Here is a 17,543-nt window from a genome sequence, read left to right on the forward strand (position 1 = left end):
GCAATGTGTATAACGTGCTCTGTCTGGTGCAATGTGTATAACGTGCTCTGTCTGGCGCAATGTGTATAACGTGCTCTGTCTGGCGCAATGTGTATAACGTGCTCTGTCTGGCGCAATGTGTATAACGTGCTCTGTCTGGCGCAATGTGTATAACGTGCTCTGCCTGGCGCAATGTGTATAACGTGCTCTGCCTGGCGCAGTCTGTAGAACGTGTTCTAACTGGCGCAGTCTGTATAACGTGTTCTAACTGGCGCAGTCTGTATAACGTGCTGTACCTGGTGGAATGTGTGTAACGTGCTCTACCTGACGCAATGTGTATAACGTGCTCTACCTGACGCAATGTGTATAACGTGCTCTACCTGACGCAATGTGTATAACGTGCTCTGCCTGGCGCAATGTGTATAATGTGCTCTGCCTGGCGCAATGTGTATAACGTGCTCTGCCTGACGCAATGAGTATAACGTGCTCTGCCTGGTGGAATGTGTGTAACGTGCTCTACCTGACGCAATGTGTATAACGTGCTCTACCTGACGCAATGTGTATAACGTGCTCTACCTGACGCAATGTGTATAACGTGCTCTACCTGACGCAATGTGTATAACGTGCTCTACCTGACGCAATGTGTATAACGTGCTCTACCTGACGCAATGTGTATAACGTGCTCTACCTGACGCAATGTGTATAACGTGCTCTACCTGGCGCAATGTGTATAACGTGCTCTACCTGGCGCAATGTGTATACAGGTTGAGTATCCCATATCCATATATTCCGAAATACGGACTTTTTGAGTGAGAGTGAGATAGTGAAATCTTTGTTTTTTGATGGCTCAGTGTACACAAACTTTGTTTAATACACAAAGTTATTAATAATATTGTATTAAATGACCTTCAGGCTGTGTATACAAGGTGTATATGAAACATAAATGAATTGTGTGTATGTACACACACTTTGTTTAATGCACAAAGTTATAAAAAATATTGGCAAAAATTACCTTCAGGCTGTGTGTATAAGGTGTATATGAAACATAAATGCATTCTGTGCTTAGATTTAGGTCCCATCACCATGATATCTCATTATGGTATCTAATTATTCCAAAATACGGAAAAATCCGTTATCCAAAATACCTCTGGTCCCAAGCATTTTGGATAAGGGCTACTCAACCTGTACCGTGCTCTACCTGGCGCAATGTGTATAACGTGCTCTACCTGGCGCAATGTGTATAACGTGTTCTAACTGGCGCAATCTGTGTAACGTGCTCTACTTGGCGCAAAGTGTATAACATGCTCTACCTGGTGCAATGTGTATAACGTGCTCAACCTGGCGCAGTGTGTATAGGTGGTTCTACCTGGTGCAATGTGTATAAGCGGCGCTACTCTGTGGTGTAATGTGAATTGGTACTATTATGTGTCCAAGCTCCTTCCCCACAAAGCCAGACCCCTAAATTTTTTATGCGCGCCTTCGGCGCGCACTGTCCTTGCTTTGCAATATGGGAGGGGGACCACCAATTTACTTTCTGCCAAAGGGCACCAAAATGTCTAGGTACAGCTCTGGAGCAGTGTTCTGTATGCTACACAGCCCAGCAGCACTGTCACCCCCTTCTTCCCCTTGCAACACTTTTGTAGTGTCCAAATCAAGTTGTGGGGTTTCATATTTGAATCATTAATAAGATTAATAATCTTCATTCCGATGGGACCCAGAATAGGACAGGTAGGACCCCAATTTTTGAAAGTGAGGGGTCCCTGGGACCCACTTTTTTTTTGGCTCAGCGCGATCACTGGACCCCTATGCGTGTGTGGGTCTTGGTAGAGTACCCACTTAAACTGCCTAGTAACAAGTTTCGGAACATTGTGACGGGTCCAATGATGAAACGGACGGTGGTCCATACCTGGGGGAAAAGCAGGGTTATTCCATAGAGGAACTAAAAGTGGATGAAAAAAGAGCGGAGTTTGTAAAACTGAGAGCAGAAGTTCTAGTTTGCCAATGTAAATTGTATTGCACCAACATCACTTTCATCAACTTCAACACAAGACAAATTCCCAGTAAGTCATTTCTCTTACTTGTGTTCTGCCTGTTGAGGTATTGCCGAACACTAACATTCCCCAGCTGTTTTGGTATCACTTGGTTAACTTGAAGGCAAACGGTGACATCTTCTCCCTTTATATCAATTCCGCCGTTAACACCAATGATTGTAAATACTACTACAGACATCTGTTAAAGAGGAAAAATCAGCAGAATTTAGCTCTGGGATCTAGAAAAATTTTTTTCAAACATTTTACATTTTCACCTTATAAGTGACAATTGCAGTAAAAATAGAAACTGAAAATTTCAAAATGATGATAACGTGGTTACGGAGAATACCTGAATATTGCAGTGTGAATGTAACTTTCCTTGGGTTAGTAATTCTGTGAATCTATAAAACACTAAACTTGTCTTCAGATGACACACATCATATCTTTCTGTTGCTTCCATTCTCCTCTTTCTACTCCCTCATCTTCAACTCCTCCCTCCTTCATCCCCCACATTCATATTATCTGTACACCCTGTGCTTTCACCTCTGCAACATGTCCAGGATTGGATACTGCCTCAGCCGTATTTCTTATTAATGCCCTTCTCATCTCTCCCTAGCCCAACACTCCCTTGTAAAACCCATTCACAATGCTACTGCTCATCTCCGCTTCCTATCTAGTCGCTCTGATGGAACCTCTCCTGTTTCAAATCCTTCAGTGGCTCCCCTTCCCCTACATAATCCGGTGCTCCTCGCCCTCACTTTCAAAGCACTCAATCACGCCTCTCCCTCCTACATCTCCAAACTCCAGTAGACAACTCCCCTTCTTGCCCTCTTCATTTATCCTCTGAACACCACTTCTCTTCCATGCTTATTAACGTCTCCCATTCCCACATCCAAGACATAGGGCAGTACAGATGGTGTAATGGTTAGCATTACTGCCTCACAGCACTGAGGTCATGAGTTTGATTCCCACCATGGCCATAACTGTGTGGCGTTTGTATAACCGTGCTTGAGTGGTTTTCCTCCGGGTACTCCGGTTTCCTCCCTCAATCCAAAAATATACTGATAGGGTAATTGGCTCCCAACTAAAATTATCCCTAGTATATAAGTGTGTGCATGTGGTAGGGAATATAGATTGTAAGCTCCACTGGGACAGGCAATGATGTGAATGGCCAAATATTCTCTGTAAAGTCCTGTGGAATATGTGTGCACTATATAAAAAGCTGGTAATAAATAATAAATAAATACATTTCCTGTACGACTCCCCTCCTCTGGAGCTCACTTCCATGACTAAAATTCTGTACAAACATTTTCTATAAATGCATCTGTTCACCAGAACCTACACAGGATCAGATCAATAATGGGGCGGATGGGACTACAGCACTATCCAATGACATAAAAATAGGCCTATCTATGTGACAGCATGATGATGGCCAGCCGCCCAGCTGGCTGCATGGACGGCCATAAATAATAAGTATTAAGGGGTTCCTTCATGAAGCAGTGAATACAGTGGAGAAGTGAGCCAGTGGAGAAGGTGCCTATGGCAACCAATCAGTGTTGAGGTAACATTTATAAAGTGCATTCTATAAAATTGTATGTAGCAGCTGATTGGTTGTCATGGGCAACTTCTCCACTTTTCACTGCTTCATGAATATACCCCTAAAATTTCTATTTAACTCACACATTTTTGTACTTTTATGTATTTAGAGAGCCATTGTGGCTGATAGTGTAGGTAGTGTACACACCCACACAGCACTGGCCACACCTCCTCTATTTCTCACAATAGGTCCTTGATCATTTTCAGCCCCTACGTGTACAGTAGATGCATGAAGGAAAGACATACTAAATGACGAAGAGGTAGACTAAAACAATATCAATTATTTACCAGGTCTTGTCTAGAGCCAGGAATACTTTCATCAACTGCGCTAACTGCGTCCGGAGAGGACACACAGTACTCTTCGTTCCTCAGCTCTACGCTGGCCGTGTCTACTGTAGATGGATAATTCAGAGAGGAGAAGTCATCCAGTCCTGAAAAAAGCAATTGCATGATTGTTGCTACGGTTAAGTGCAAATATGCCCATTTGTGCAATGTTGATAAATTATCCTCAAAACATCTACAATAAGGGCGTGGCCTGGATGCAGCTCTGAGTGGCTGTGATTTATTAGAGCTCCTGCACCCTCGGGGTTAAAAGCCACCTATTACTGCAGACCCCTGTGGTTATTTACTCTGGCTCAGCTCTGCCCACGGCTGTGGATACCGCCCTGTGCTCGGGGGTACCGCAGAGTGGATTTTTACACTGCTCCCTGCCTGGGGCCTACTCCTTACCCTGAAGCCGGGGCCTCGAGTTGAAGGCCTCCCCGGAAACGTGCTCCGGGACCGGATCACGGCCAAAACGGGACGTGTGGCTGCTCCCCTGCCTGCTCCAACCTGTGGGCACTTCACCTCCTACCTCCACAGACCCCTCGGGCACACTTGGAAGTGGGTTGGCGCCCTCTCAGCCCTCAGCAGCTGCAGTTATTCCAGGAGTTCTCCTGCCTGTGCTCCCGGCGGCGGCCATCTTGGTACACCCAAACTGTTAGTTCAGAGCTTTCTTCAGTGCCAGACCCTCCTATGCACTCTGTAACCAGCGTCCCCCTGCATTTTCACTTGCTTCTGCCTCTCCCCACCAGTGTGCCTGCTCACTCACCCCCCAGAGGCCCTGCACAATCGAGACTTTGCTCCACAGCCCAACTACCTGTGCCCTGTCCCAGCCAAGGCACTGTGGACTCCGGTCCTGGTGCCTGCCCACAAGTGCCACATTCCCGGCTTGGGGGATCAGTGCCGGTACGCCTCTCCCTGCTACCATCTGCTCCTGTGACGGGGTGCTCCCGTTGAATAGTTCCTCCCGATATAGCGCTGCTGGAACTGGCGTCCTTGTCTCTCGCAGGTCTGACGCACATCTACCCCCCACTCCTGTGGCCCGTCTCTCTACTAGGAACTGCCCTCCAGAGGGCCCCGGAGAAGAAAGTGGCCACTCCTGTCGGCTCATTCCCCACTGTATTAGAGGCAACCAGCAAGACAGTGTCCTGTGCGTCTTTAGCTGCGCTTCTCCACGTTGGACTTTCTCCCCCCTGGTGCGGAGTTGATCCCTGTACTGGTGTCACTCATCTACGGCCCTGCCACATTTTCAAGCTAACTGCCCTACAACCCTCCGGGTGCCTAAGGGAGTAAACCCCGAAATGTGAGAGCTGCTCACTCCCTCCACCGCCACTTCTGTTCACTTAATCAACATGTATTGATTGCCAACGTGACTGAGTGCTCCTGTTTCACATATATCCTCTGTTCGGTCCCCGTTCTGTCGGTGCACCTCTTTTCAACATCTGGATACTTCCCTGGCGTTGAGGAATGCCTCCAAAAAAGAACAAATATTCGGTGCCTCCTAAAATCTCCTTCCCCCCCCATAAACCCCTTCAGATCTCCCCTTTACAAAGCGCCCTCTCTCCATCTACCATGCCGGACCCTGGGATGTCGAATCTCCTGTCCTCCACTCTCACGGTTTCAGGAGTTGACTGTGAATCTGATGCACCCTTGACAGTAAGATCCCTCTGCCAGATTTTGGCTGCCTTCAAGTCAGAACTCTCCAAAGACCTGACCTCGGCTGTCCGTGAGGTCAAGACCGAGCTGGTAGCAATAGGGAACAGAACTGACCACCTGGAACGCAAGGTTGAAGAACTTCTTACATCCCATAACGAACTAGTCTCCTCCCATGACCTCCAGCAACGGGAGGTGGACCAGTTTAAATCAAAGATGTCAGATATGGAGGACAGGTCGCGACGAAACAACATCAAGATCAGGGGCATACTGGACTCGGTCACCAACTCTGAGCTAGAACCCTATACCACAGCTTTATTCAAAAAATTACTCCCTGCTGCGGAATCTGCAGAGCTCCTGATTGACCGCATCCACCGCCTTCCCAGACCTCGCACCGTTTCTTCTGACCTCCCTAAAGACACCCTCCTCCGTGTCCATTTCTTTCCCGTTAAGGAACGTATCATGAAAGCCGCTAGAGAATCCAAAAATTCAGATACCTTAGGGGGTCTTCAAATTTTTCAGGACTTCTCTGCTGTCACCATCGCAAAGAGGCGGGCCCTTGCACCCATCACTCTCGCCCTCAGATCACATGACATCATGTACCGTTGGGGATGCCCTGTTAAATTGATAATTACCTACGAGGATTCTACCTTCATCGTATCCTCCCTAGATGCGGGAGTTAAATTGTTGTTGGACTGGGACATTACCGTTCAGAAGTCGGCTGCACCGCCGCGTACTTCTGCTGTTCGCCACGACTGGTCTAATACCTGAGCTATGTTAGGTCCTTCCAATTGTGCTTTGGCCCTCTGAGGCTTTAGACACCTTTCCCTCTACTGAGATGGGAAGCCCTACCGACGTTGCTGCTCATTTCATTTGCCTATTCTTATCCAAGTTTATGTGTTACAGGTTCACTCTTTTTCTTGTTTTTCATTGGTTCTTCTTCTATAATGTTATTAGTTGTCGTCTAGATTTGTCTTATTTGTTAAGGGGCGCTATTCTGTCTTAGTAATACTTACAGATGACCCTGTGCTATCGCCCCTTATGCTTTTATCCATGTTTTTCCACGTGATTTACTATAGATGTTTGCATTTTTTCAGGTTATGTTGAAGTGGCGGTGTCTGCTCCGCCAGCCCGCCTCCAACTCTTTCTATACTACTGCAAGGTCCCGTATTTTTGTTCTCCCTCCCCTGCAGTAGTCATGCAGGTCCAATATACCGGACCTTTTTTTTTTTTGTTTCCCCACTCCCTGGTTCAGACACCTGCCCCTTTCCCTTCCGAGCTCCAGACTCCTCTTTGTTCTACATTTACTGTGGTACTCTGATTTTTTACATGTTCCCACCTACAATGCTCTGTCTAGATTTCTTCGTTTCATTTCTGACATGTATTTCCAATGTTGAATCTTCTCTCTCTTAATGTTAAAGGACTAAACTCACCTAACAAACGCAGATTGGCACTCTCTTTTTTCCAACAACAAAAAGCTGATGTAATTGCATTACAAGAAACCCATTTCACCTCTGCTAACCCACCCCTTTTTAAAAACAGCAACTTCCCTGTAGGATACTTTGCAAACGGCCCGTTCAAACGCATCGGGGTGGCTATCCTGTTTAGCAAACATGTTTCCTTTGTCCTCCATTCTCAGATCTCGGACAAAAATGGCCGATACCTGATTTTAACGGGCCTCCTTGTCGATAAACCAGCTACACTAGTTTGCCTATATGCCCCCAACTCTAACCAAGTACCGTTTTTACGTAAACTTTTCCTCACGATACGTAAATCGCTTAAAGGCTCTCTGGTCATATTGGGGGATCATACCTTAGTTTTAGACCCGAAATTAGATAAATCTCGCTATCCCTCTCACCCCATCCCATCGGCCCAATCCGGCCCCTCCCTAGCCTTCCACAATTTGCTCACAGAATTTGATCTATACGATTTATGGAGAACCCATAATCCCATGGGAAGGGAATATACATTCCATTCCTCGGTACACAACTCCTATTCCAGAATAGATTTAATTGTGTGTGACAAATGGTCTCTACAGAGAACTAGGGATATAGATATCCTTCCAATCACCTTGTCTGATCATGCCCCCGTCCTCTGGAAATGGAACCTTCATGACACCCAGCACCCTTTACGACAGTGGCGCCTCTACCCTTACCTCCTGAATAACCCTTTGTCCAAGAAACTTATCCTTGACTCCATAAACTCCTATCTAGCTACTAATTCCCCTCTAGACACCTCTACTGTGAACCACTGGTGCGCCTTTAAAGCAGTTACTCGTGGCGCGGCTATCCAGGCTGGTGCCACCCTCAAAAAACAAGCCCTCCAATTGCAGTCGAAACTAGAAGATGAACTGATTGCTCTCGAAGCAGAGAATATAGCTAATCCCTCCAGACTTCTTAAAAAAGAAATATCTAATGTACGTAGCCGTCTCCAACAACTGCTGCTTGCTCGTACAGAAGCGGCATTGCATAGGATGAGGCAAAATTTTTATCTCCTAGGTAATAAATCTGGTAGACTGCTAGCCCGCAAACTACGAGCCCAACAAGCTAGAAACAAAATTAAATTTCTCTACTCCCCCTCAAAACAAAACGTCTTAAACCCTAAGGACATAACAAACCTCTTTGCACAAAACTATGCCAAACTCTACAACTTGCTGGATAACTCCTCAACTCCCCAACCCACTCCTCTCTCTATTTCTTATTTTCTAGATGATCTTCCCTTTTACCACTCTTACCCAGGAGCAGTTGTCATCACTTAATGCCCCTTGGTCCCCTGTTGAAATCTCTAAAGCTATTAAAACCTCTCCCCGAAACAAGGCCCCTGGCCCTGACGGGTTTATTGCTGATTTCTATATTGCTTTCCACGATATTCTTACCCCCCATTTGACTGCCCTATTCAACGCGTTCTCGAGTCTAGGCACCCTCCCACCAGAACTGTTGGAAGCACGTATAGTCACCATCCCCAAGCCTGGCAAAGACCCGGCTTACGTACACAACTATCGTCCTATAGAACTGCTCAATTGTGACATTAAACTATATGCCAAGATGATTGCGACACATGTTAACCAATTCCTTCCATTGCTGGTGCACCCGGACCAAACTGGTTTTGCGCCTGGGAGACAAGCGTCAGATAATACGCGCAGGGTCTTTAACTTGATTGACTCACTCTCAAATGACCAAGGTCTTCTCTTGCTGTCCTTAGACGCCGAGAAGGCCTTCGATAGACTGAACTGGACGTATATGCGTGAAGTTCTTCTTCATTTTGGCTTTAGAGATCGTATCTTGACTTCTGTTTTGGCGCTTTATAGCTCCCCCACGGCCCGGGTGCTCAGCAATGGATTCCTCTCCGACTCCTTTCCAATCACCAATGGTACTAGACAAGGGTGTCCCCTCTCTCCCCTAATATTTGTCCTCTCAATTGAACCTCTAGCCATCTCAATCCAGAATAATCCCCATTTTCCAGCATTGCAATTTGGATCTTCCCGACACAAATTAAGTCTCTTTGCGGATGATGTTCTCCTGTTTATTTCTAATCCCATCCACACTCTTCCTCTCTTACATTCTACTTTAGATGCATATAGCCAGGCTTCTTATTATAAGCTCAACACCACTAAGACAGACGCCTTACCCATCAACCTTTCCCACTCCTTGCCAGCCCTCCAATCATCTTACCCCTATAATTGGCAGAACCTCATGATAAAATACCTTAGTATTAACATCCCGACCCATACTCCCGATGTTTTCACTTCCAATCTCTCCCTTCTAATAGAGACGCTTGAAGCCCTGGCGAAATCCTGGGCCTCCTATGAGGTCTCCTGGCTAGGCCGTATGGCTGCTTTTAAAATGTCTCTTCTCCCCAAATTAATGTACCTGTTCCGCACGATCCCATATAACTTTCCAAAGAAGGCCCTCCGGACCTGGTCCTCTATAATGACTAGATATGTTTGGTCCTCGAAGCCGCCTTCCCTGGCACATTCTAAATTAGTCCTGCCTAAAGCACTAGGAGGTCTATATCTACCTAACATCCTCCTATATCAGGAAGCCTGTCTCCTGGCTTCTCTTAAACACTATTTCGATGTCAACACCCAGATAGGTTAGGTGGACCTTGAACAGACTCGAGCCCTCCCGCTCACCTTTGCAGATTTATTCCGCATTCCCAGTAGGCTCCGGCCTGCCTTTCCACACCTGCTTCCATCCACACAAGCTGCGCTAACATCCTGGGACAAACTATCTGCCACTCTACAGACCCCTACCAGTTGTCTCACCCAGATCTCCATCACTACACTCACAAAGATGATACCCCATCTGAATCCCTCTAAATGGAAACAAGCAGGTATATCATGTTTAAGTGCTCTTCTCGACGGACTCTCTCTATTGCCTTTTCCAGCCCTTCAACTTAAGTTCTCTCTACCCACTTCAGAACTGTTTCACTACTTGCAAATCGCACACTGGTGGAGATCGATTCCCAATGCCTCATTGTCATCGGACATGACCTCACAAATGATTTTCTCTCGTCTCTCCTTGAATAAATCCAGGGGTGATATCACATTCTGGTATAACCTACTGATTACTCCTATTTCCCCTTCCAAATCTAACGCACAATTGAAATGGGAATCAGATTTAGGCAGGACGCTATCTCCGATTGACTGGCGAAAAGTTTGCTTAGCCTCCCACTCCATGTCCCGATGCCTGAACCACACCGAGATGCACATAAAACTAATCCACAGAATATATTTGACCCCCGGCCGACTGCACAGATTTTGTCCCTCCTGCAGTAATAAATGCTGGAGGCTTTGTGGCTCTGTGGGACACATCTTCCACATATTTTGGTCCTGCCCACACCTTCTTAATTATTGGTCTGAAGTTTTTGACCTGATTAATAGAGTTCTCGATACTCACCTAACCCCGGACCCTGCCCTCGCGTTATTACATATTGTTCCCTCGTCGGTCCCCCCATCTAGCAGATATGTACTAGGTCACATTTTAATTGCCGCTCGCTCCAACTTGGCCCAACTCTGGAAACAACCTGCGCCCCCTACTTTACTAAAAGTAATCCACAAAACGAATCACCACTTTCTTATGGAAACTGAATATTTCCCCCCTCCCGACAGTTCACCCTCTCCAAGGAAAAATTGGTCTCTGTGGCAGCAGTTTGTTACGGCTGGCGAGGGCTCCCATTACTTTCGCAACCCCTCTCCAAGCGACCCTCCTCAGACTAGTTTAATCGAACAACCGGACAGTGAGTAAAAAGTTGCTATACCAGCTTACTGAGATTCCTCCTCCAATTATTCCAGCCAACACTATCTCCTATAAATGTATCGATGGGCCCTCTGCACATTCCTACATACCTTCCTCCTTTTTCTTTCTCTTCAATAGCCTCTATTCACTATGTTGGATTCAAGGTTTCCCTTTGTAACGCTATTGGTTCTCTCTCCCTCCTCGTACTATCGCTTTAGGATCTCTAGTATTACATCTGTAACTGTTGGAAGTATTCTGTCCCTCTATTTCTCGAGAAGGTTCACTTGATTCCTCTCTAGCCCGTGAGAGTACAAGCACTCTGGATTTACTGGATGCTCCCTACCCTCCCCCCTCCTGTACCCCTCCGTTTGATTTATGTTTTATTGTATACCTATATACCATGTTGTATGATGTACTACTCATCCCCTCTTTTCTTTTCTGTACCCCATAAAAATTTATATTTTTTCTCAATAAAAATGATTGAAGTTAAAAAAAAAACATCTACAATAAAAACATTGGAAAATCATTTAATACATCAGTGGTTAGTGAATAAATTAATTATCCTTATTACAGGGAGAACTCAAGAGTTTTAGGAAACCAGCTCAGAATTTTTTCCTACCTGTTTCCAAGGGGTCACTCCCATCGCTATCGACCAGGTGGTCATCCAGCATGTTACTATCGATGGAGATATTGTCCAACGAGAACTGTGATGGGCTCCTCTTCATGTTCTTGTAAGAAACAGAGAAGGTAGGCAGGTTGGACGGGCAGCGTTCCTTAGGGGTTCCACTTAACAAAAATATATGGAAACGAGGTTTCAAAAATCAAAATCATAAACTTCCAAAAAGCATAATAAACAAATGCAAGCATAAAAAAGGTAAAAGTAAACAAATATATCTGTAATACACAAATGATGTAAATATAAACTGAACAAACAGGGGATTCTGATGCTATCACTCCAGTGTTCATTAAGACAACCTGTATATGGGAAGCAATAATGCACCCCTATTGGAAATAACAAAACTCTGCAGTGACTTCTAATATCCACATAACTTACATTAGGCAATGTATTACAGGTTCAGTATCCCTTATCCAAAATCACAATTTTTTTGTTCTCCTACTGAGATAATGACACATATAAATGTAGATTATATTATAAATCTATATAATATATCTATATATACACATAATATATACTATATATGTCATTATCTCAGTAGTGGGACCCAAAAATGTGGGATTTTGAATTTTGGATAAGAGATACTAAACCTGTATCACAGCTTTATACTACCTGTATAATGCATTGTCTGACCATGATTCTATAACCAGTAATAAGAATTATTATTTACACAGTGCCACCAGTTATGCAGTACATACAATATATGTATTTCACATCAGTATCTGCCCCATTGGAGCTAACAGTCTATGGCAGGCTTTTTCAACCAGTGTGCCGTGGCACACTAGTGTGCCGTGACCAGTTGCAAGGTGTGCCGCGGAGCCAGAGCAGCTTCCTGCACCTTCAGAGTGAACTGTTGGCCCGTGCTCTTCTTAGAGGATTATTCGCGCTCCGGCCATGACCTATGCCTTGAAGACGCGGCGGTGTGATATCATAGGTCACGTCCGCCGCATCTCACCAGCCAGCCGACCCGCCTGCATACACATCTTCCAGTTCCTGCCTACATACACAGCTTTCCTTGCCCACCCACATCCACACCTGCCCGCTGCTCAGTATTCGCAGGACTCTACTATGAACAACCCCCACCGAGGGACAGGAAGAAGGACAGCTGACCGGTAGGGGCTAATATTTGTTATTTTAATTCTCCTGTGAGGGAAAAATAGGATTTATGTGGGGAGAATAAGGATTTATGGGGGGAACAATGTGAATAATTCATGTGGGGGCAATAGGATTTATGTGGGGAGAAATGTGATTGATTTATGTGTGAGCAACATGATTTATGTGGGGACAATGTAATTGATTTATGTGGGGAGCAATAGGATCTATGTATTGAGCAACATGATTTATGTGGGGAGCAATGTGATTGTTTTTTCTGTGTAGGCCAATGTGTGTGATGATTTTTTTTTACTGTGGGAAACTTATGGTGTGCCTTGGCAATTTTAAAATATTGTTCGGTGTGCCGCGAGTAAAAAAAGGTTGAAAATCACTGGTCTATGGACTCTACTAAGCCTTAGACGGAGATAAAGTACCAGCTAGTCAGCTCCTAACTACCATGTCGCAGGCTGTGTTTGAAAAATGACAGTTATGTACGGTTGTCTGGTACTTGACCTTCATCCATTTTACCTCCATTCAAGGCTTAGTAAATAGACCCCTAAATTTCCTAACACACATATTTAATACAATTACACAATAAAACATTTTTGGGAATCCTGATCGTATAGGAATAGGAATGTGCTTGGTATACCAGTAGGGAGCAGTGGCGTCACAAGGCAGGTGCAGGGGGTGCGGCACGCACCCGGGTGTGATGCCTAGAAGGGTGTGACACCAATCTGGGGGCTCCTCCGTAGTGACAGGAGCCAGGTGCTGCAGTGTGAACTTCTGCTACAGCATCTGGCTCCTGTCATAGCAGAGGAACAGACAGCGCTGCAGACAGTCTCCGGGGGCATGCATGTACAGCCCAGCATGCACGCCCCTGGAGTGATGATCCGTGAGGCCACGCCCCTTTCTTAGCGGCTACATCTGTTTTTTTGCAGAGAGTGCGCTGGCATATCAAGGGTGCACACTGGGTGTCACCACACCCGGTGACGCCTCTGGTAGGGAGTATATTCAGATAAATCAATCAATATATATTATAATACATAAATAATTAACATGTGTAAAAACATAGCAAATGACAAAAAGGCCAGTGATAAAATAAAAATACGGATAAATAGTGAGAAGAAGAAAAAAAAAAAAAAAAAAGTAGAAAAAATATTTCTTTTTATCTGCTCTTTAAATGCTGTGTGTTTCCTGGACTGATGTCCACTTCCTTATTCTGGTGACACAATCACCTAAATTCATATCCATCTAATAGGAGAGTACACTGTGGCACATATACTTTAGCCATCAGCGTAGAGGTCAGAACCGGTATACTATCTAAAATAGCGTATCTTCTGCAGGTTTTGGGAGAGTAGGCAGGTATGGATTGTACATTATATGTGAGTGCAATTTTTTTTTTTTTTTTAATAGAGTATTTTTTTTTTATGGAAGAGAAAGTAATACTTACACGTAAAGACATTACAAAAAGGAAAAAGCAATGTAGATAGAATCAGATGCATAAGTAAACATTGGAGGTATAGCAAGTTACAATGTAAACCATGTACATCTAGCACATATCAAAATGAGAAAATCAGTTGATCTATAATGCAATAAAAGAATCTGTTCAAGAAAATAAAATAAAAATTGTATGTGTATTCTTATACCTTCTTTAATATAATTTTTCATTTTTAGTTTTACAACTAACTCAAACTAATACTAAAACCTAAGAAAAAAGGGAAAATCCCAACACGCTGACATAAACCCCAATTACATTGCAAAATGAAGCATAAGCAATAATGTCAAAAGCATACACTCTAAACGGTCCATATCTTCGCTCAATAGTACTCAACAGCCCTATATAGGATGAGAAAAAATTATGGAGGAAAATCTGGTGCAGAGTGTGTAGAGTCAAGCCAAAAAGACCATATTTTCCCAAACCTAGAGCTAGCATTATTTTGCATATAAGCATAGCGTTCCTTAAATACGGTATCGCTAACTAGCATTTTATAGGTGGATAATGTGGGTCCAGTATGTGCCATCCACCCCCTGGCAATACACACTTTCGCTAAGGCACACATATTATGAACATACAGTCCCTCCCATTTGGAGAGAGCGTCAGACATCCGCTCAAAGAACACAAAACTTCGGAGTAAGCATTACTGAAGGTATACCCGTGTCTTCCAGAATCGACCTGACCCCCATCTAGAATTCCTGTAATACACTACATTCCCACACAATATGCCAAAAAGTTCCCTGGGTAATGTTACATTTAGGGCACATTGTAGAGTGACCGGCTCCAATCCTGCCCAGTCTCACAGGGGTCATATAGGCCCTGTGAAGTATGTAAAACTGGATCTGCTGGGGGCGTGGCCTAGCTGGGCATGGTGTAGGACGTGAGTCTCCTAGCTCCCTAGCCTATTTATTCTGTACGCTATCCTGCAGCCCGGTGTGGTGTGTATTCTGCCCCTGGACCCGAGTCTGACCTGCTCCTGCTCCTCCTGAGCTGTGTTTGGAGTGCCTCGGATGCTCCCAGTCTGTGTAACAAGTGCTGGAATCAGAACTGTGGACGGCCTGCATTTTCCTTTTGCCATCTTTGGAACGGGGCTTTCTGAGCTTGCGCTTCACCTCTCTGTCCTGGCTGCCCTCTGCTGTATCTGCCGCTGCTGGTGACTCTGCAGGAGCCCCCTCACCTTCTCGGCAAGTGCCTGCTGAAGTTAGCTCTGGGTTCCATTGCCACCGTGTCGCTGCTGAATCCCAGAGCAGCCGGCCGCCATCTTGGGAGTGGAGACATATGGTCCTGTGTTCCTCCCTGTGTGCCGCGGCTGCACTCCGCTGTCCCTTCTGATGCTGGCTGCCCTGTGAAGATTTGCTGTGTTCACCCCGAGGGCCTCTGTTGTGGCTGCTTTCTGGCTCTGCTCCTGTCTGCTTCAGGTCTGATCTGCTATTCTTGGTGGGGGAAACGCATATCCTGCTTTACTTACCTGACATTTCCCCTGCAGTGCTTATCACTCCTGAAAGCTGTGGATCTCCTGTTCCCGGTCTCTGTAGCTGTCTCTCTGTGACTTAGCACTCCCCCTGACTCCTCCTTTACTGCGAGACTCATGGCGCAAATTTTTCAAGCTATTTTGGAGTCAGAGGCTAGGATGATGGCACGATTGGCAAAGCTCCATGCTGCTCTATACCCCGGCTGCTTGGATTCGGCACCCTCTGCAGCGTGCCTGGATGCTATACCCGAGAGAGTGGAGGGGATTGTACCTCACCAAATCCTGGAATTGGGGTCGATATCCGTCATTGACAGTGCCCCTTGTGTTTTCTCCACAACTTCTCCTTTGAGACTTCCTTTGACTTTATGCGCCACACCGACCTTACATTGTGAATCTCCTGCTGTGATATGCCTGGACACTCTGCATAAGAGAGTGGATGGCAATGCACCTAAGCAAATCCTGGAATCATGGTCGATATCCGCCATTGCAAGTGCTCCTAGTGTCTCTTCGATACTCTCTCCCTAGGAACTTCCTTTGACATTATTTGCAGCATCAACCTTGCATTGTGTATTTCCTGCTGTTTTTTATGCTGGGATTGGGGGAACATTTGTCTTTGGCGGTTGGGAAATTGCGCTTCTTCTGACCTTATGTGCTGGGACTCATTCTCCCGTACGTGTCTATACCTGGGATGTTCTGGTGATGCAGGTCCTACAGGCCTCCAGACGGGCTGACCCACCTTGAATTATGTTGCTCGTCCACTGTGCCTCTTATTGTTATTGTCTGCATTATCCTAAATTCTGTTTGTTGAATTTATCTTTATTATTTTTATATCCTGTTTTGTTTGCTAAAAGGCTCTGTCTCCCATATCTTGGAGTCTACACACTGGCTCCTTGATCCTAGGCTGGGGTTGCCTTTCCTTTATGTTTTTTTTTTATGTACACACCATGCCCTTAGGGTTTACGGGGGTTGTTTCCCCCCAAGTTTTAGTAGTTTAGTTAGGGAGGGATGTTTGGGGATCCAGGTAGGCCATAAGTAGGGGGGTTGGTTCTACAGGGTAGGGGGATTTGTCCAGTCCATGATTTAGGGGTGTTGGGTTGATGCACATTTGTCGTACTCAGCTTTAATGGCACCACCATACTTATGGTCTGCATTGGGTTCTGGGAGGACATAGTCGTTCCGTTAACCACTGTACTCCTGTTCCAGTGGAGTGGGGACTTGGATGGCGCCTGTAAGTCCCTGCCTCGCTTCTTCTATAAATATTTGGGGGTTTTATGTATGTTTTACTTGATTTTAATACTTTGCTCTACACTCCTAAATATTATGTCACCTGACTTTGTTGTCTTTGTTATGTTGATATGCTTTCTGCATTTCTTATATATCCATGTGCTGACCTTGCATCCCGTAATTATGCTGTTTCTTGGGTGTAACTGTCAAAAATCATAAACACAATTTAAAAAAACAAAACAAAACTGGATCTGCTGAAATCTAAGATTTCGTAGCTGTATACGGGTATTCTCTAGCGAGATCCCACTCCTCATCGTCCATATGACCCAAATCAGTCTCCCAGCTCGCATGGAGACGGGAGAGAGGATCAATGTGAAACTGAGAAAGAAGAAAGCAATAAGCCAGAGAGACGGTCTTAATATGCCCAAGGCTGAGAATAAAGGTCTTAGTAGGAAATACACTAATTGAGGGCGGGGAGTCCTTAAATTGTGTTTGTAGTGTATGTCTGAGTGGGCGGTACTGCTAAAAATAGGAATTAGGCAAGGTAAATTCCTCCTTAAATTGTTGGAACGATTTCAATATACCATCACAGTACACCTGGGACAAGGATACTTTTGGGGCCCATGCTACCCACCCGTCAAAAGAGTTTACTTCAGGGAGCCAACGAGAATGCCGAAGAGGGGTATCTGGATCTAAGTCCTCAAACCTAGCTAATTTTCTAAGTGCCTGCCAAATTTTTACAGATTAAAAGACAATGGGGGGGAGAATA

At 45.2% G+C, this 17,543-nt stretch overlaps 2 protein-coding genes across 2 annotated transcripts in view; one reads left to right on the forward strand and one right to left on the reverse strand.

Annotated features, from left to right (window-relative positions):
- Window positions 1–17,543, forward strand: part of LOC134933318 (putative uncharacterized protein DDB_G0290521) — a 147,450-nt gene that overhangs the window by 91,855 nt on the left and 38,052 nt on the right. The window lies entirely within an intron of this gene.
- BLTP3B (bridge-like lipid transfer protein family member 3B) overlaps window positions 1–17,543 on the reverse strand; it is a 207,656-nt gene that overhangs the window by 28,636 nt on the left and 161,477 nt on the right. The window contains exons 15-17 of the mRNA XM_063928423.1: window positions 11,436–11,602; window positions 3,894–4,036; window positions 2,058–2,208 (exon numbers count right to left, since the gene is read on the reverse strand). Coding sequence (XP_063784493.1) covers window positions 2,058–2,208; window positions 3,894–4,036; window positions 11,436–11,602 — 461 coding nt within the window. The remainder of the gene's footprint in view (window positions 1–2,057; window positions 2,209–3,893; window positions 4,037–11,435; window positions 11,603–17,543) is intronic.

This window comes from Pseudophryne corroboree, chromosome 6 (genome assembly GCF_028390025.1).
Source record: "Pseudophryne corroboree isolate aPseCor3 chromosome 6, aPseCor3.hap2, whole genome shotgun sequence".
NCBI classification, from domain to species: Eukaryota; Metazoa; Chordata; class Amphibia; order Anura; family Myobatrachidae; genus Pseudophryne; species Pseudophryne corroboree.